Raw genomic sequence first — 21,254 nt, forward strand, 5'->3', positions numbered from 1 at the left:
ATATTCTCTCAAGACTCCACGACAGATTCCCCTTCCTTTAATGCCCAAAATCAAGAAGGACCTGGAGCGCATGGAGAGGATTGAGGTCATCAGTAGAGTGGAGGAGCCCATTGATTGGATCTATATGACCTGAAGAAGGAGACTAAGGTGTCGGTAAACGCGTCTTCCTTTGGGTTGGGAGCAGTGCTTCTGCAAAAGTGGAGTGATGAATGGAGGCCTGTAGCCTATGCATCGCGTTCTCTGACAGCTGTGGAACAGAGGTACACACAGACACGCAGACAACGAGTTCATGGAGAGTACAAAGATCTATGCAGACAGGGTCATGGACAGTATTCCAGTGAGCTCCACCATCATGGACACACTTAGGGAGAACCTTAGGGCTGACGGTGTGTGTTCTGCCGTCATAAAACTGTGCCAAGATGGCTGGACTGAGAACAGTTCCCGTAGCGATGTCTTGAAGCTGTACTAGGCAGAACGTGCCTTTCTCACTGTCCACGATGGTCTCCTGTTAAAGGGTACTAGACTAGTTATTCCGTCAGCTATGCGGAACGACGTCCTAGCTAAACTTCATGAGGGTCACCAGGGAGTAGTGAAGTGCCGAGAGCGCGCTAGACAAAGTGTGTTGTGGCCTGGCCTGAGTCAGCAACTCAACGAGCTGGTCCAGAAATGTAGAACGTGCATTAAGGAGCTCACAAATAACATCAAACCACTCATGCCCTCTGAGCTCTGGGACAGACCATGGCAAACGCTGGGGGCGGACCTGTTTACTTTAAAAGGGAAGATGTACTTGCTGGTCGTTGACTACTATTCCAGGTACGTGGAGGTGGTTAAACCTTCCCTCCAAAAGTCTACAGACGTCACTGTGCATCTCAAATCCGTGTTTGCCCGTCACGTGGTGCCTGAGACCTTGGTGACGGACAGTGGGCCCCAGTTCGCGGCACATGACTTCTCCACCTTCGCTGCAAACTATGGATTCAACACGTCACCAGCAGTTCCAAGTTCCCACAGAGCAACGGTGAGGCTAAGCGTGCGGTTCAGACTGTTAAAGGTCTCCTCAAGAAGGCTGAGGATCCCTACCTTGCCTTGCTGGCTTAACGGGCAACTCCTCTCCAGGAGAACTGCTGATGGGTCGTAGGCTCAGGACCACTGTCCCTACCTTCCCATCACTACTGAACCCATCACTCACACATAGTGCGTCTGTCAGCTTGAAGGAGAAGGAGATGAGACTGGCCGAACAGAAACTTTTTGACAGGCGTCACCGGATGCATGTTTTTGGCAAGCTTGCACCTGGACAAGAGGTGTGGGTGAATGACTCAAAGGTGACAGGGACTGTGGTTGGCGAGCACCACGATCCTACACGGTCAATGTGCCACATGGGCCTGTGCGCAGAAACCGCCATCACTTGATTCCAATGGCCGAGCCTGAGAACATTAGCACTACCTAAGCAGCTGTACCCACTCCTGTATCAGACACCGAGGGCCAGCCTTTCCAGAACGAGGTCTGGGAGATCTATAGTGAAACCCATTAGACTGGACTGAAAAAAACAAACAAAAAAACAAGACGAGTGTAAACTGTTTCGTGTGTGATTTTTGATGCAGCTGTTGATGCTATTTCATTGTGTTATTACATGTTGAACGAATAGTGCAAATGGTTCCTCTGATGTTCATATTTTGCTTGAGTATGGATTGGATGGGGAGTTTGGTGATTTTGGTCAAAAGAATAGTCTATTTCATTTTGTTTCCTGCGTTCAATTCTGATGATTATTTGTTTTACTTAAAAGGGGGGATGTGGTGTGATTTGATAGATGCACTATAATAGTTTGTCCCGGACACCCCTTTCATTTGGTATAGTCCATTGCCCTGCAGAGGTTGGAAAGGTGGACTCTGCAGGAGAGTTAGTGCCGTGAATGCCGATGATAAATAAAGCCTACAGTATTGTACCTCGTCGTAGAGGAACTGTTTTATATTCACATAACGCGACACATATGAATGGACTAACAATACCACTTACTTGAGAAGTGAAGACACCAAAAGGCCATCTTACATTGCCACTCGCTTAGCCTGCCTTACTTGAATACTGAATTGGACCATGTTGCATGTTGTTGTTGTTGGTCACTAGAGGGCATAGGTGCATTGAGAGCTGCGAACTCAGCCGGGAAATTATTGCAGGAAGTGACGTACCGGGAAGCGTTCTCTTGTTGAAATGGTTGCGCAGAAGAAAAGTGTGTCGTTTTCCATCTGAGCCATCCGTTCGTTATACCCCCTTTGAGTGGCAATAAGAGTAAGTTTAAGTTTGTCACTTTATTAGTCATTTTATTTTGCCTAATTATTACATTGCTAATGACAGTGCTTTCTAATTTTGTGTTTGAATGGTGAATAATATGTACTACATGTACCGTAGTGCTTGCTATTGCCTTAGTTAATATAATCTTACTTACAAATATTTCTATATCTGTATTGCAGTTTTAGACCTTTTTGTAATAAATCCTGCCAACTACAACAAACGTCTGTTCCTTGGAGGAAACGTTGCAAGAAGGAGTTAACCTGGCTGTGAATCGCAATAGAGAACAGGAGTTACATTGAGTGCAACAGTACAGTAAAATCGTAGCACTCCGCGAGGGACCACGGTGACGGTTGGTGGAATTTGACGCACATTCAACACTCATGGAACCAGCACAAGCTGAAAACCAAAAGAATAAAGAAGGAACACGAAGTGGCAAAATGTCATGCTCTCCTCACTCACCCAAGTCCTCAGTACATTCAGGAAAACTGTTTGTTCGATCCTCTGCAGGATCAAACGGTCCACAGCTTCAAGTCGAGTCAGCATGGCCGCAGCACAAGCACAAGCAGAAGCTCAAGCAGCAAGAGCAAGGCTAGCTTATGCTGAGAGAGCGATGGACATTAAAGTGGAAAAGGCACGATTGGAGCAACTCTGGATGTACTCAACCTTCAAAAGGAAGCAGATGCAGCCATTGCTAAAGCGGAAGTAATGGAGTTGGCTGCAGCACAGCTCATTGTCCCTGAGCAAAGTGACCAGTTCTTTGTGCCTCTTCATCAAACTACGGAACAAAAAGTGAGTGAGTACATAAACAAACACAGTGATACTGATCCATCCAAAAATGAAGTGACTTTTCAACAAAATAGTACCAATCAAGAACAACATTCCCCACCAATGTACACACCTCTCCATGCCAAACGAGAGTCAGCTCATTACCCAGTACAACCACAAGAGGGCACCACACTGTGTTGCAACCACAACAGATACCAGTGTCAACTCAGGCTCAAAACACTACCAATGAACTTGGCAGATTCCTAGCTAGAAGTCAATTAGTAATATGAGGTCTGACACAATTTGACGACAAGACCTCCTTATTAAATGGCTGTGCCCTGAGTCTTCTGAACATGCTACGAGATTAAAAGTAGTTAATATCAAGAATCCGCCTACTGGTCTGCACACGATATGGATCAGGCTAGAAGAATGCTATGGATCACTGGAAGCAATTGAAAACTCCCTTTTCGAAAGAATTCAAAACTTTCCAAAGCTCTCCAACAAAGAACCACACAAGCTTCGTGATCTGTCAGATCTACTGTGTGAACTGGAAGCAGCAAAACTTAATGGGTACCTGCCAGGTTTGAGCTACCTTGACACAGCAAGAGGAGTAAGTCCAATCGTGGAGAAGCTTCCCTTTCAGCTTCTGGAAAAGTGGACAATGGTAGGATCAAAATATAAAGAAGAGCATTATGTAAATTTCCCACCTTTCTCATTCTTTGTGGAATTTTTGAAAAGACAAGCCAAAGCAAGAAATGATCCAAGCTTCATCACAATTTACAGCCCATCTAACAAGCCTAAATTTAGTAACAAAAGAGAAAGAACTCAAGGTAACCACATAAAACAGTCAGTAACGGTACACAAAACAGATGTATCAGCGGGAGCAAACACAAAGGAAGAAAATGAAGACATCAAAAAACAATGTCCCATACATCATAAACCACACCCACTGATGAGATGTAGAGGTTTCAGAAACATGTTGCTGGATGACAGGAAAAAGGTAATCAAAGAAAACCACATCTGTTATCGCTGCCTTGCATCCACCACCCACCGAGCCAAAGACTGCCATGTCACAATCAAGTGTGAAGAGTGTGACAGTGACAACACTTGGCTGCTCTCCATCCAGGACCAGCACCACCAGCATCTAAACCTCCCTCCTCTCCTGAAGAGAACGGCGGGGAGCAAGATCCCGCGCAAGGGTCTGATGTTACAGCTACACGTACAGAGGTATGCGGAAATCAAATCACAGGAAAATCGTGCTCCAAGATTTGTTTGGTACAAGTCTTCCCGAAAGGTGAACCACACAATAGGAAAAATATGTATGCAATAATAGACGATCAAAGCAACCAATCACTCGAGACAGGACAAGACAGTTTTTTTTAAGCATTTGACGTACAAGGCATAGCCACACCATATACGCTGAAAACATGTGCTGGCATAACCCAAGTAACTGTCAGAAGAGCCTGCGACAATGTAGTCCAATCATTGGACGGGAAAATGAACTTTCCACTTCCTACGCTGATAGAGTGCAATGTTATCCCCAACAACAGGGAGGAAATACCTACTTCAGAAGCTGCCCTTCATCACCCCCATCTGAAAGCATTAGCTTCCGAAATACCACCCCTTGATCCAGACGCTGACATATTGTTGCTGATAGGATGCAACCTTCTCAGAGTACACATCGTGAGGCAAATCAGCGGCAGACATATGACCCATTTACTCAGAAGCTTGACCTAGGCTGGGTCATTATCAGCGATGTGTGTCTCGGCTCCGCCCACAAGCCAAGTGAAGTAAACACTCTCAAAACACATGTGTTGGACAACGGACGCCCACATTACCTCACACCCTGCGACAGTCATTTTACTGTAAAAGAGAACTTAAGTCAAAACAAAACTGTTTGCAACCCACTGCCACGCTCAAATCCATACGCCAGGCCAACACTTGAGAATCTTGGTGAATCTGTCTTGTCACGCACTAATGAAGATAATTGCCTAGCACACTCAATTGAAGACACGATCTTTCTGAAGAAGATGGAAGGATTCTTCAGAGATGACACAAACAGTTGGGTGGACCGACTCCCATTTCGTAGCCCCAGGCGCAAACTTCCCAATAACAGATGCTACGCCCACAAGCGGCTCCTGTCTCTTCGACGTATGCTTGACAAGAAGCCATACATGAAGGCACATTTTGTTGGGTTTATGCAGAAAATGCTCAACAACAAACATGCAGAACAGGCACCACCTCGTGATGGAGATAAAGAGACCTGGTATCTTCCCATATTTGGCGTATACCACCCTCAGAAGCCTGGGAAGATCCGTGTGGTGTTTGATTCTAATGCGCAGTTTAATGGAGTTTCCCTCAATGATGTACTATTGTCAGGACCTGACCTAAATAACACAGTCATAGGTGTGCTCCTTCGCTTCAGCAAAGAACCTGTTGCGATCATGGCTGACATCGAGCATATGTTTTACTGCTTTATTGTACAGGAAGATCACAGAGATTATCTTCGCTTCCTGTGGTATAAAGATACCTGACCAAAGACGTGGAATGCTTTCCCACCTGAAAACAGGGCGAAGGAAATCAAAGATCTTGAACTGTCAATAGACACGCTCCCAGTCCAGCGTAGTTTAGGCGTAATTTGGAACACCACATCAGACGCGTTCACGTTTGACGTTCCGCAAGAGAAAAAAACTTTTACCCGACGTGGTGTGCTCTCAACCATAAACAGCCTGTTCGATCCTCTAGGGCTGCTCGCGCCTGTAACTATCAGAGGAAGACAACAAAGTTAAGAGTAATTTTTTCTTTCGATTTTGATATATTTTCAATTTCCAATATTTTCCTTTTTACTGAAAAATAATATCGGCTCCATATATCGGTTATCGGCCTCGTTGACTACTAATAATCGGTATCGGTATGTGCCCTGAAAAAAGCATATTGGTCTGTAACTAGGACCACATATATGCAGGGCAGAAACTCGGGAAAGGAGGGACGATTCCCAGCTCTGCTTTTATATTGTACGCTTTATGATGATCTACGAGAGTGTATGGTCAATAATCTTGAATGACATAACCCTGATATTCCCTATTGGCCTATTGGTCAGATGATTAAATGGCTTTTTGATTTTTATGTTTTTACAATTGCAAACTATCTAAAGCGTAGAAAATAAGACAAGATAGACTATTTATGACATAAATTTCTGTTGCTACTGTTTTTCTTGTTTTCTGTCCTGGTGCCGGGTCATCCTGATTGTTTGGTGTCTTATAGGCCCATGCGGGCTGGGCGTACTGTTGTATGCATGACACAATAATAAAACAAAAAACAAATGTCAATATATTTGTAACCTGCCCTTCAAAACTGGTATTTTCCCATCAAAAATAAAAACCAGTAAAAATTATTCCAATCTATAAAAGTGGAGAGCAATATCTATTTACTAACTAGACAATGCAATTTCTGGAGAAATTGCGTGTGAAGGCGAAGGAAGCTAAAATAAACTGTGGAATGCGTTGGAATAAAGCTGAATGAATTTGAATGAAGTGGAATGAAGTTGAATGACCTCGATTGATGTACAATGGCCTGGAATGAGGACATAAAAAACAGAAGGGAAGCAAGAAAAGAGGAAGTAAGGAACACTTCACTTCTGGGTCACATACGGGTGACTTCCGGGTCTCTTGGGAAACTTCCGGGTCACTTTCAGGTCATTTGGGTCACTTCCGGGAAACTATTGGGTCAATTGGGGTCACTTTTGGGTCACTTCCGGGTCGCTTGGGTCACTTCCGGTTTATTTCCGGGTCACTTCCGGGAACTTGGGGGTCACTTCCGGCTCATTTGGGTCACTTCTGGGTCAATTGGGTCACTTATGGGTCACTTCTGGGTCATTTGGGTCACTTCCGGGTCACTAGTGGTCACTTTAGGGTCACCTGGGTTCACTTCCGGGCCACTTGGGGTCACTTGCAGGTCACCTAGGGGTCACTTAGGGTCACTTCAGGGTGTACCAATACTTTTGTACAATATGGCCGCTTCATTAGGGACACCTGGGATGAGAATTCTGGGCATCCCAATACTTTTGAACAACATGACCACTTCATTATGGACACCTGGGGATGACGATTTTGGATGCCCCAATACTTTTGAACAATATGGCCGCCACACCAGGGGCCAGAATGCTAGCTGTAGCTTATGTCTCTAAGGCTGGCGAAGGGGCGAGAATCATGGGTGTAGCTAATATCCCTGCCCAAGATGGCCGCCGCTCCGGGGACACCTCCGGGTGAGTATCCCCAGTCTAGCTAATGTCCATGCCCAAGATGGCCGCCGCACTGGGGAGACCTCGAGCTAAGTATCCCCAGTCTAGCTAATGTCCCTGCCCAAGATGGCCGCCACACTGGGGAGACCTCAAGTCGAGTATGCCCAGTCTAGCGAATGTCCCTGCCCAAATGGCCGCCGCACTGGGGAGACCTCGGGGTGAGTATCCCCAGTCTAGCTAATGTCCCCGTCCAAGATGGCCGCTGTACTGGGGCTGGCTGAGGGGTGTATGAAATGCACAAAGTTTGTTAGCGTACACTACCAATTTTGTATGCACCCACTGAAAAGCCCTGGCGAGTTGCAGAGTTGTCACTTACGGTTGTGGAGTCTCACGTGAGGAGCAAAGGGGGGAGGACCTTCACTCGTTTGCAGATGAAAAAAAAAGGAAAAATAAAAAGGAGGCTGCTGGGAGCGGGACCAAAAACTTGGTTGGGTTCTCATTTGGGCCCGCCGCTGCGCGGTGTTGGGCTCCGAAAGGGGGCAACACCAGCGTGTTGCTTCAGGGTTTGCTGCCCAGAGCTGGCGTTCGGCTCATCTGCCGCGTATGTTGTGATGGAGGTTCGGAGAACCCAAATCCTCTGCTTTTTGTAGGTCGACCCCGGGTGATTTCCAGCGCATGGGAGTGCAATCAAAAATGCATCCAAAAGATAAAAAATGTCAGAGTTTTAGAGTCAGAGAGAGCTTGGGGAGTTTCTTTGAGAGCATCTTTTTTTTCTGAGAGAATTTTGAGAGGGAGTTTGAGAGACAAAAGAGAGCTTGAGCAAGTTTTTCTTTTCTGAGAGCGAGGTTTGAGAGGGATTGAGTTTCTTTTGAGAGCGTCTTTTTTTCCTGAGAGAGAGAGAGAGCCAGCGAGCACAAAGATATGCGCTTAAACCTATATCTACACTGTTATCTCATAAACCTGACCAGGAAAATGATAATTACTATAGAGAAGCAGATTCATCAATGCAAAGTTAGCAGGATACACACAGTAAGCACTACACAAATATACATTCAAATATGTTTCATTTCAAGGTAATTTTGATTGGCAAAAATGCATGGGAAGTTTAAAGCTGCAGTTCCCATGACCTTTTGGATCAGTCTTCGTCCAGCACTGTCTATGTTCCTCTGGGATTCGCCCCGCGCTGATTGTGAGAGGAACCTTCTGGCTTCCCGCTGGGGAGGCTCCGGAATGTCTGTTTCATGGTCGTTCAAATCCGCATCCATTGTCTGTTGAGGTGGTCCAGGTGACCAAGAGTGGCTCCTTATCAGGAGTTTGTTTCTTTCGTAGTCCTAGCATGACCTTGTTAGGTCAAATGGCAGGGATTCAATGGCTTTGAAGTGAGTCTGGAGCAGACTTTGTGGCAATCCTGGCTGATTCGTATCCCCAGCCCCGTGGTCCAAATGAAGGCATATTCCTTACAAGAGGGTCTGCAAATGTCATACAGTAAATGATTTAAAGTGGAAGTCAACCCAAACATTTTTTTTTAAGAATATGTTCTATGCAAGCCCACCAGTTGAAACAAGGCATTCTGATAAAACATTGCGTTTGTGGAATAAGAGTTAATCCACTCGTTTTTAGCCATCTCTAGGGGCCATTTTGTCACTTCTGTCGACTATAAATGACATCACAACTACTCAGAGCTTAGGTAACAACCAATCACGACTGACCTGTTTTTTGAAGCTGAGCCGTGATTGGTCGTTACCTGAGCCTTGAGTAGTTATGTCATTTTCAGTCGACAGAAGTGACAAATTGGCCACCCCCTGAGATGGCTAAAAAGGGGTGGATTTTGCTGCTTAACTCATATGTAGCGAACATGCCTTCATTTGGACCACATCTTCAGGGCTGGAGGCAAGAGTCAGCACGGAGATGCCATCAAGTCTACTCCAGCCTCACTTCAAAACAATGGAATCACCAGGGGACCTGCCAATTGGATTTTACAAGGACATGCTAGGACTCAGGAAGACCCCAAATCTTGATAAGGAGCCACTCATCGTCATCTGAAAACCTCTCCAGACAATGGATGTGGATTCGAACGGCCTTAAAACAGACTTCATGGAGCCTCCCTCCAGCGGGAAGCCAGAAAGTTTCTCTCACAAACCCTGATGAACATCGACAGTGCTGGATGAAGACCGACTCCAAGAGGTCAACATGGGAACTGCAGCATTGAACTTTCTATGTCAATCAATCAAAATTACCTTGAAATGAAACATAGTTGAATGTATGTATGTGTATTGCTTCCTGTGTGTAACCTGCTAACTTTGGCCCAAACTCATATCTTTGACTCCTAAACGTTGGACGCAGTCAAAATGAGATGTTTCCATCTGAAGTATGAAAATTGATGCAAGTTATGAATTATGAAATGCAACAATAACAAAGTAACCCCAGTTTTGAATTTCACCTGGGTCTAGAAAAATTTGGAAGACATATGTAACAACCCAAGACCTACAAAAAATCTCTTTTGGAGCCATACTCTAAATCCAACAGAAAGTCCATCATTTTTAATTTTTCTTTAAAAACATCTTTCAACCGTTTAAAGAGGACATATGTTTAATCTGATGCACTTAAAACTTTAGGTTACTCATCTAAAGATATTGAGAATGATGCTACCTAAAGCATTTTAATTTCGTCAAACGCTGCTGCTGTTGCTTCTTTTGTTTTTGACAATAAAATGATGTTTTTTGGAAGGCCTAAAAATTAATGAAACTCACTTGATGTTTCAAAATGACCCCAAAATGACCCCTTATGATGAGAAAAATTAATGGACCACGTTTTCCCTCGCCCGGACGCGGGTCACCGGGGCCCCCTTCTGGAGCCAGGCCTGGAGGTGGGGCTCGACGGCGAGCGCCTGGTGGCCGGGCCTGCACCCATGGGGCCCGGCCGGGCTCAGCCCGAAAAGGATACGTGGGTCCCCCTTCCCATGGGCTCACCACTGGTGGGAGGGGCCAAAGGGGTCGGGTGCCGTGTGAGCTGGGCGGCGGCGGAAGACGGGGACCTTGGCGGTCCGATCCCCGGCAGCAAAAACTAGCTCTTGGGACATGGAATGTCACCTCTCTGGCAGGGAAGGAGCCTGAGCTGGTGTGTGAGGCTGAGAGGTTCCGATTAGATATAGTCGGGCTCACCTCCACGCACAGCTTGGGTTCTGGTCCCAGTCCTCTCGAGAGGGGTTGGACACTCTTCCACTCTGGAGTTGCCCAGGGTGAGAGGCGCCGAGCAGGTGTGGGCATACTTATTGCCCCCCGGCTTGGCGCCTGTACATTGGGGTTTACCCCGGTGGACGAGAGGGTAGCCTCCCTCCGCCTGAGGGTGGGGGGACGGGTCCTGACTGTTGTTTGTGCTTATGCACCAAACGGCAGCGCAGAGTACCCACCCTTTTTGGAGTCCTTGGAGGGTGTGCTGGAGGGCGCTCCACCTGGGGACTCCATCGTTCTGCTGGGGGACTTCAATGCTCACGTGGGCAATGACAGTGAGACCTGGAGAGGTGTGATTGGGAGGAACGGCCCCCCCGATCTGAACCCGAGCGGTGTTCGGTTACTGGACTTCTGTGCTCATCACGGATTGTCCATAACGAACACCATGTTCAAGCATAAGGGTGTCCATATGTGCACTTGGCACCAGGATACCCTAGGCCGCAGTTCGATGATCGACTTTGTAGTCGTATCATCGGACTTGCGGCCGCATGTTTTGGACACTCGGGTGAAGAGAGGGGCGGAGCTGTCAACTGATCACCATCTGGTGGTGAGTTGGCTCCGATGGTGGGGGAAGATGCCGGTCCGACCTGGCAGACCCAAACGTATTGTGAGGGTTTGCTGGGAACGTCTGGCAGAATCCCCTGTCAGAAGGAGTTTCAACTCCCACCTCCGGCAGAACTTTTCCCACGTCCCGGGGGAGGCGGGGGACATCGAGTCCGAGTGGACCATGTTTCGTGCCTCCATTGTTGAGGCGGCCGATCGGAGCTGCGGCCGCAAGGTGGTCGGTGCCTGTCGTGGCGGCAATCCCCGAACCCGCTGGTGGACACCAGCGGTAAGGGATGCTGTCCAGCTGAAGAAGGAGTCCTATCGGGCCTTTTTGGCCTGCGGGACCCCGGAGGCAGCTGACGGGTACCGGCAGGCCAAGCGGAATGCGGCTCTGGCGGTTGCTGAGGCAAAAACCCGGGTGTGGGAGGAGTTCGGGGAGGCCATGGAAAATGACTTCCGGACGGCTTCGAGGAAATTCTGGTCCACCATCCGGCGTCTCAGGAGGGGGAAGCAGTGCACCATTAACACTGTTTATAGTGGAGATGGGGTGCTGCTGACCTCAACTCGGGACGTTGTGGGTCGGTGGGGAGAGTACTTCGAAGACCTCCTCAATTCCACCGACACGCCTTCCACTGAGGAAGCAGAGCCTGGAGACTCTGAGGTGGGCTCTCCTATCTCTGGGGTTGAAGTCACCGAGGTAGTCAAAAAGCTCCTCGGTGGCAAAGCCCCGGGGGTGGATGAGATCCGCCCGGAGTTCATAAAGGCTCTGGATGTTGAGGGGCTGTCATGGTTGACACGTCTCTTCAACATCGCGTGGACATCGGGGACAGTGCCTCTGGATTGGCAGACCGGGGTGGTGGTCCCCCTTTTTAAGAAGGGGGACCGGAGGGTGTGCTCCAATTACAGAGGGATCACACTCCTCAGCCTCCCCGGCAAGGTCTATTCAGGGGTGCTGGAGAGGAGGGTCCGTCGGAAGGTCGAATCCCGGATTCAGGAGGAGCAATGTGGTTTTCGTCCTGGCCGTGGAACAGTGGACCAGCTCTACACCCTCAGCAGGGTCCTCGAGGGTGCATGGGAGTTTGCCCAACCGGTCTACATGTGTTTTGTGGACTTGGAGAAGGCGTTCGACCGTGTCCCTCGGGGAGTTCTGTGGGGGGTGCTTCGGGAGTACGGGGTACCGAGCCCCCTGATAAGGGCTGTCCGGTCCCTGTACCACCGATGCCAGAGTTTGGTCCGAATTGCCGGCAGTAAGTCGGATTCGTTTCCTGTGGGCGTTGGACTCCGCCAAGGCTGCCCTTTGTCACCGATTCTGTTCATAACCTTTATGGACAGAATTTCTAGGCGCAGCCGAGGTGTCGAGGGGGTCCGGTTTGGTGGCCTCAGTATTGCATCTCTGCTTTTTGCAGATGATGTAGTACTGTTGGCTTCTTCAAGCCGCGATCTCCAACTCTCGCTGGAGCGGTTCGCAGCCGAGTGTGAAACGGTCGGAATGAAGATCAGCACCTCCAAATCTGAGACCATGGTCCTCAGTCGGAAAAGGGTGGCGTGCCCTCTCCAGGTCGGGGATGAGATTCTGCCCCAAGTGGAGGAGTTCAAGTATCTTGGGGTCTTGTTCACGAGTGAGGGTAAGATGGAACGGGAGATCGACAGGCGGATCGGTGCAGCGTCTGCTGTGATGCGGACCCTGTATCGGTCTGTCGTGGTGAAGAAGGAGCTTAGCCGAAAGGCGAAGCTCTCAATTTACCGGTCGATCTACGTTCCTACTCTCACCTATGGTCATGAGCTGTGGGTCATGACCGAAAGAACAAGATCTCGGATACAAGCGGCCGAAATGGTTTTCCTTCGCAGGGTGTCTGGGCTCTCCCTTAGAGATAGGGTGAGAAGTTCGGCCATCCGGGAGGGACTCAGAGTCGAGCCGCTGCTCCTCCGCGTCGAGAGGAGCCAGTTGAGGTGGCTCGGGCATCTGATTAGGATGCCTCCTGGACGCCTCCCTGGTGAGGTGTTCCGGGCATGTCCCACCGGCAGGAGACCCCGAGGACGACCCAGAACACGCTGGAGAGACTATGTCTCCCGGCTTGCCTGGGAACGCCTTGGGATCCTTCCGGAAGAGCTGGAGGATGTTGCTGGGGAGAGGGAAGTCTGGGCTTCCCTGCTGAAGCTGCTGCCTCCGCGACCCGACTTCGGATAAGCGGGAGATAATGGATGGATGGAATGGACTTGATGTTTCCTCACAAAACTGCTCACAGCAAACCAACATTAAGTGCAAGAACTCATTTTGTGTATTTTTCAGAAAAATCATCTCACTCAAAATTTTGATAATTCAGGTACTATGTTTGTCCTACCTGTCATTCCAAAGTCTCAAAATATTGGTCGGCCTACACACATACTTAAGGGTAGTATAAGACCTGGTTCAAGCACAACCAAGCCATGTCTGCCATCTGGTGGTGAATGGTGATATTACTATTTAAAACTATACAGAGGATTTGCAAGGTGTACTGGGTCAGTTCAACGTTTCACCAAGATCTACCAATAGTTGGAGGAATATGTAACAGCCCAAAACCTACCAAAATTTTTTTTTTTTTTAAATTTCATTTAAAATGTTACCTCATTTTTGGCTTTTTATAGAGGTCGTATTTTATCAAAGTAGCATTTACTCTGCCACTAAAAAATAAATTTCCAATATGCCATTATCCCAATGTGTCAGTACCCCAATGTTGCCAGGGCTGCAATGGCCCTTTATATCATTATTATTGAAAAATAATCAAGGGGAAACTCAGTGTTGTCTCCATGTGTGGCCCACAGGCCACCAGTTGCCTATCCCTGATTCATATCAAGATGTGAATTTTAGGTCATGTCACCCAACCATACTCTGAATTTGCTTTACAGGGTCTTCCTATCATGTTCGTAATCCTACATGCATAATAATGACTCTGTTTTTACAGTTATTTTTGAAGTGACATCAGCAATTCGTTTATGTTTTTTCCCCCTCTCATTTCAGTGGTGATCTCGCTCAGCTATGTCCACCGTTCCCAGTCTCTGTGGCGAAAGAGTCCTTTTAGCAATTCCTGGTGGTGTCTCACTGTACCTCTGGTGTAAGTCATAGCCTCCTTTTCATCATTATTGAAAATTACCCTCAGATATGAAATGTTCATCAAAATCTCCCATCTTTCTTGCTTTAAATTACTGCAATTGGAACTGTTTTCACACCCGTCCTCAGACGTCAGTGGTGCACATGAAATGCATGAGAGGGCCCAATTATTATTCATACCCTACAGACAGTACTGACATTGTTCCATATATTTTATGCTAGTATATTCTATTCGCACAGCCATGTAGGACAGAGTCCAGACTGTCATAGAGTCCAGACCAAGTTAATACTTGTTGGAATACAAACGGCCATAGCTCGTTGAAGTATAGCTATGGTGAGTTATATCTTTAATCATTGGTTTTCATTTTGGTGCTTGAAAATGTCTTCACATGAAAATGGCCATTAGCACTAAAATGTTTGAAACTAAAATGTCAAATATGTGTGCACATATGCATTGTTGTAATGTCACTGCTCAATATTGCAAGTGATCTATTCTTTGAAGCTAAATATTAAATAATAGTAAAACACTCCCACGCACAGTCCCACAGTAATGATCATTACATAATTTTAAAAATAGGAAAATTAAGCTAAGTTGTTCAGGAAGTCCATGCATCCATTATCCAAAGATCTTATCCTCACAAGGGCTCGCGGGCTTGCTGGATTAGTCCAGCTTTCTTCACGGCGGGGTACACTCTGGATTGGTTTCCAGCCAATCGCAGATTGTTCAGGAAATGAATTTGTATAAATTGTGATTCAATCAAAAAAAATCTAACTTTAGCACTGGTGCAACCAAGAAAAAAAAGCCAGGACAGCCAATACAAAAACTTAAGTCTCGAGCCCTGCTTTAATTTATTTTGTATTTATCTTATTCAAGTGCAATATATTATTATGTTTGAGGTTGAATTTATCTAGTCCAAATATTAGGAACAAATGAGTCATAATTTGTCAAACCTACTGCTGCTGACTATTGTTCTTTGTTGAATAGTTTTACTTGATTAAGTCTCTTATAATATTCCGTACTGAAAAATAAACAAAAGCATGTATTATTCCTGCTGTTATCGTATCTGACCGTATCAGTATTGGACAGTACTCTCGGCTGCAATATCCGTATCATATCGGAAGTGAGAAATTGACACCCCTAATTTCTACCTGTGAAAATGTAAAAGCGATCTACACAATATTTTGGATTTGTATCGACATCCGATTCCGATACTGATCATATGGATGAGCTGCACAGTTTTCAATTTTAGAGCTACTCAGTAACATTTTTTTAAAATAATTGATTAATCTGTTTAGTATTTTTTTTCAAATATGTTAAGATAAAAGAAAACATTCTATCCAAATTCCGTGATACAAAACAGGACATTATTTCAAATTGTTGCATCAATATTTGCTCTTTACATTATGATAAGTTGACTTTCGAGCAATTGCCCCATTTGTATATACGGCCATGGACAAAATTGAGACCGCCCTTGCTTCTTCAGTTTCCTGTTCATTTTAAATTAACAACTAAAGGTGCATTTGTTTGGACCAATGTACTGTATCAATGACACCAAAAAAAAAGCTCATATGAGTTGAAATTAAGAGCTGCTTGAGATATTTTTCAAAGGCTTCCTTGATAGTAACCAAAATCACTCTCCAAGTTCTTGCATAAATAGCAATGGCATTGTACTGCTAAAGATGGTGCTTTTAACCATTGTATGTTGTCTTTTTCTTCACTTGATTACCGTAGTCACTTGATGCACTTGTAGTGGCACAGGACATTAAAATGATCAAGAAATGTAAGAAAACATGGCGGTGGTCTCTTAATGTTTTTTTTCCATGGTTGTGTGTAAAAAGAAAAGTCTGTATTGTTGAACAACTTGTTTGGATGATATATTTTACACGCATCATAAAAAATGTTGAGGATACACTGTGGTCGTCAACAGCCATGCATTGTAAGTTGATTGATGTTGGTAATTGCCTCTCTCCTTCAGTCTGCTCAGTCAGATCGTCCAGGCGACTGTGGATTACCAGTTGTGGCATGACCAGGGCAGCCTCCTGAACTTTGGTATGGGTGACATACCTCTGCTTGCCTGGCTGCTTGTCTCTCTGTCTCTTCTGCTGGTGGTGGTAGTCAATGAGGTGGTGAAGCTACATGAGATAAGGTAAGAAGTATACACTGTCATTTAACCCATTAAAGCCTGAAGCCCCTCGTGGTATATCTCTCTAAAACCTACCAAAGGATCTTTGGAGTCACCGTTGAAAACCTGACATTTTTGCGGAAATTTAACACCTACAAAATAATTAATATCTCTGCTCTCTACAGACAGAAACATAATTCCAAAATAATTTGAGATCTTAGACATGTAGCTTTCACACAGGCCCGAGTTTATTAATCGAAATGCAAGTGAAGCATTATTTTTAATTATTTTTTTTTTTAAAAAGAGTGGTTATTACCACGCTGTATTCTCTTACAAAGACGTTGAAATTGTCATAGTCTACAAACATATATCTTAACCATATATCACGTTTGACTGGTTTCATGGCTTTAAAGCTCGCAAGTGCGTCCTCTATGTTACTGCCGTGACTTATATCAGAGCTCCCACGATCGACTATGCCGCCATTACTCTTCGAAAAATTTTGGCATATCCTCCGACGACTCAAGACACCGTCACATATACTTTGATGTATTTCTTTGGCTAAGAGACCGATAATTGGAAGTGAGAAATTTGTATCGGGACACCCCTAATTTCTACCTGTGAAAATGTAAAAGCGATCTACACAATATTTTGGATTTGTATCGACATTTACTGACAATGTGAGCTCCTATGAAGAAAAGCCACTATCACCACCTACTGTTACAGCAGACAGGCCAGCAGCCATGGCTGTCAGATCCTACAAACTCATGTGGCTTGGTTAGCAGGTTAGCAGAACGAGATCAGCTTCGGGGTGGTACGCGTGACTGCCAATTTTCGTGGACCTAGGTCAAACGGGCTGGAATTCTATTTTGTTTTCATACTCTAGGTGGTGCTACAGAGCCATTTCATTTGCATCCTTAACGGCGACTTTAAAATATCAAATTTTTCGCCAGGCCCAATGAGACTGCAAAGTTTGGTGAGTTTTCGTGCAAATTTCTACAAAAACAATAGGGACCTCGCAGCGGTCGCTGCTCGGGCCCTAATAATAATAATAATAACAATAATATTCATGATAATAATCCCTACAAAAACAATCGGGACCTTGCAGCGATTCGCTGCTCGGGCCCTAATAATAATAATTTCTACAAAAACAATAAGGACCTTGCAGCGGTCGCTGCTCGTGCCCTAGTAATAATTTCTACAAAAACAATAGGGACCTCGCAGCGGTCGCTGCTCGGGCCCTAATAATAATAATGATAATAATTTCTTACAAAAACAATAGGGACCTAGCAGCGGGTGCTGCTTGGGCCCTAATAATAATAACAATTTCTACAAAAACAATAGGGACCTTCTCGGGCCCTAATTACTGTGCTATTAACAATATGTACAAGTAGTGTGATGAATCTCTGTCCTTGTGCAAATGAAGAATAATAATGGACACCAAACAAGATCATCTTAACAAATAAAAGTAGCAATGTTAAATGCTGAGCATCTAAGGTATTTTTGTTTGTCTTTTGTCAATTGCAGGGTGCGAGTTCGCTACCAGAAGAGACAGAAGCTGCAGTTTGAAACAAAGCTAGGAATGAACTCTCCATTCTGATCAGTGACTTTTGGGAAGTTGACTTGTAGTTCTACTCAAAACCATGAATAGCAGAATAATGGCATTTACCACTTTTTAGTAATACAGTAATGCAATTATCATTTGGAAGACATATTTTAGTGTGCTTTTTGTAGGCTTAAAATGAAAATGGGTTTAAATGGGTCATTTTTCTATTTTGTTCAACCCCTGCAGACAGGTTTGTCATCAGATTTGAATTGCTTTTAAATACTTAAAGACACTTTGTCTTTAGTGGTGGACATGAACTTTCCACTCTGGTCCCTTTTATGAGTCACTTTAGGAACTCTGAGGAACAGTGCTATAAAGTGATTATTAAAGCTACAAGCAAAAATGAACATCTTCTAAATCAGGGGTCAGCATTTTTTTTCAAACTGAGAGCTACTTTTAGGGTACTGATTAATGTGAAGGGCTACTGGTTTGATACACACTTCTGAAATTAATTTGCTCACATTACCTTTATTTTTGTCATCAAATGTTTTTATTTATATATTCTTTTTATAAGTAGTGGAATAAGGCTGTTGTGCTGCTGCACCAGGGGCTCCATGCTAATGCTAATAATGTCTTTTGGTGACTTTTCCATCCTTTCTGTTTCATTTTTAAAATGTGCGTGCATGCGTGCGTGTGTGGGTGTGTGCGGGTGTGGGTGGGTGTGTGTGTGTGTGTGGGGGGTGCGTGCGTGTGGGGGTGTGTGTGCGTGCGTGCGTGCGTGCGTGTGTGTGTGTGTGTGAGTGAGCGTATGTGCAGGTCTTTATCCTTGTTGGCTGGGTGGGGGTGTGGTGGTTGGGGGATTATTATGGGGCTGTTTTAAACTCATGTAAAGTTTATTAGTTACAGTAGAATTTGATGCCTCCTCTGTAAGTGCTGATCCTGCTATGATGCGGTCTGGAATGTGGTAGTATCAAAACTGTCCTGATGAGATCATGGGGAATTGATACAAAGGAATTGGCCCGGTCCAACTACACTACTAGACAACTAGACTACTAGACAACTAGAACGTCATCACAAACCAGCAAAATTAGAAAATGATGCAGTACTTAAAATCCTGTGAATAATTCATAATTACCATGACAGAATTCCACTGATGCAGGGAAGGTGTCAGTGCTGGACTTAGTCGATCTCAGTGCAGCAATACAATTGATCATAACATACTGTTAAACAAGTTGAAAACTTGCGTGTGATTAAATGGAACAATCCTAAAATAGTTAAGGTCCTGCTTAAAGGAACTTGCTTTGTGACCATTGGAAGTTTTTAATCTGGTCGAATGGCCATGACATGTGGGGTCCCTCAAGGGTCAGTCCTTGGGCCCCTTCTGTTTAGTCTGTATATGTTACCTTTGGGTCAAATGCTTCAGAAAGCCACTGTTTGGCATCACAGTTATGCAGCTGACACACAGCCATACATGGTGTCCACAAAGTCTGGGTGCATTGGGGATTCCACAATTTTATGTAAAATCATCAAATTTTGAATGCATGTGCATAATGCACTTTCAATGGAAAGTGATGGAAATTATGTTCAAAATATTATTCATCATTACAATTTAATAAAAATGTTTTGTTTGAAGAAGTATGTGGTTTTTTTACCATTGTAAGAATAACAATGTATATAATGATTCATGGCGGCACGGTGGTCGACTGGTTAGCACGTCCGCCTCACAGTTCAGAGGTCGTGGGTTCGATCCCGGCTCCATCCTCCCTGTGTGGAGTTTGCATGTTCTCTTCCCGATTGGACTGTCTAAATTGCCCCTAGGTGTGATTGTGAGTGCGGATGTTTGTCTCTGTGTGCCCTGCGATTGGCTGGCAACCGATTCAGGGTGTCCCCCGCCTACTGCCCGAAGACAGCTGGGATAGGCTCCAGCACGCCCGCGATCCTCGTGAGGATAAGCGGTAGGGATAATGAATGAGGGTGCTTAGATCATGAAAAATCTAACACATGAATAATGATTCATGTGTTAGATTTTTCATGATTAGGCTTGTTAGCTTTATTAGCTTTGTAGGTTTAGCTTTATATTATATAAAAACAAGGGGGAGATGTATATCATGATTCATGTGTTAGATTTCTCATGATTAGGCTTGTTAGCTTTATTAGCTTGTGGGTTTAGCTTTACCTTTTTTCCATATCGAGGCCCAACTTGCTTGGTGTGCTTTGCTTCCACATATGTATGATAAAGGCTCACACTCACACACACACACACGCACCCCCCCCCCCCCCCCCACACACACACACACACAAGCCTCTTGAGGAATGGACTTGGGCACCATTTGTGAAGAAGTATGTGGCAAAGGCAAATTAACAAATGGATGAACCATCATTTCCTTCAGCTAAACCAAAACACAACAGAGGTAATTATTTTTGGTCAGTAAAGAAAAAAGTATTGCTGTTAGAATGGAGTCAGACTCTTTAGAAACCAAAGACCAAATCCGAAATCTTGAGGTGCTGATAGGCTCAGACCTGACTTTCAGCAGTCATAGCAAATCAATCCCTAAAACAGCCTTTCCCAGCTAAAAAAACACATCTAGGCAGAAGGGTTACATGTTCCAAGTGGATCAGGAGAAAGTTAGTCATGCTTTTATCTCCAGTAGACTTGGCTATTGTAACTGTCTTCTTACTGGACTCCCTCAAAAGAGGATCGAATAGCAGCAGCTCATTCAGAACGATGCAGCTTGGGTTCTGACCACAACAAAGAGATCATATTACTCCGGTCGTAAAGACTTTACACTGGCTTCCAATTAGCTGTAGAATAGATCTTAAAATTCTGCTACTGGTCTATAAATCACTGAATGGTTTTGGTCCTAAATACATTAAATAAATGTTGATTGAGAACAATGCAGCTCGGGTTCTGACCACAACAAAGAGCTCAGAAAATATTACTCCAGTCGTAAAGGCTTTACACTGGCTCCCACTTAGCTGTATAATAGATCTTAAAATGCTGCTACTGGTCTATAAATCACTGAATGGTTTTGGTCCTAAATACATTAAAGAAATGTTGATTGAATATAAACTCAGTAGGGGTCTAAGATCTGCCCACTTGGGTAAATTAGTGGAGCCCAGAGTTCATAGCAAACATGATGATGATGCATTTGGCTGTTATGCTGCACACAGGTGTAATAAGTTGCCAACAGAATGAAGTCAGGCCCAAGTATAAATGCTTTTAAATCCAGGTTAAAAACTTCGCTTTTTCTTCCCTATACCTTTGATTAAAGTCATGTCAACATTTTTAAATCATGTTTTTCTTTTAGCTATTTTAGAAAGCTACTCTTATTTCTTTACTTTTAAATGGTTTCTGTTAATGTATTTCAAGAGTGTCAATGTACGTTCTGGTAATTTTTATAAACTGCTTATGTTTTCTCTGCTTTGCATCTGTATG

The 21,254-nt window shown here is 44.8% G+C and overlaps 1 protein-coding gene across 4 annotated transcripts in view; it reads left to right on the forward strand.

Moving 5' to 3' along the window:
- The window catches only part of tmem94 (transmembrane protein 94), a 225,343-nt gene extending 205,890 nt beyond the window's left edge, over positions 1-19,453 (forward strand). For all 4 annotated transcript variants that reach the window (XM_086015986.1, XM_086015988.1, XM_086015989.1 and 1 more), the window contains 3 exons: positions 14,063-14,156; positions 16,129-16,299; positions 17,800-19,453. In XM_086015986.1, the coding sequence (XP_085872112.1) occupies positions 14,063-14,156; positions 16,129-16,299; positions 17,800-17,872 (338 nt within the window). In that variant the 3' untranslated portion in view covers positions 17,873-19,453. The remainder of the gene's footprint in view (positions 1-14,062; positions 14,157-16,128; positions 16,300-17,799) is intronic.
- The last annotated feature ends 1,801 nt before the right edge of the window (positions 19,454-21,254 follow it).

Source organism: Filicampus tigris, chromosome 19 (assembly GCF_054856515.1).
Source record: "Filicampus tigris isolate MCC_2025a chromosome 19, RoL_Ftig_1.0, whole genome shotgun sequence".
Lineage (NCBI taxonomy): Eukaryota > Metazoa > Chordata > Actinopteri > Syngnathiformes > Syngnathidae > Filicampus > Filicampus tigris.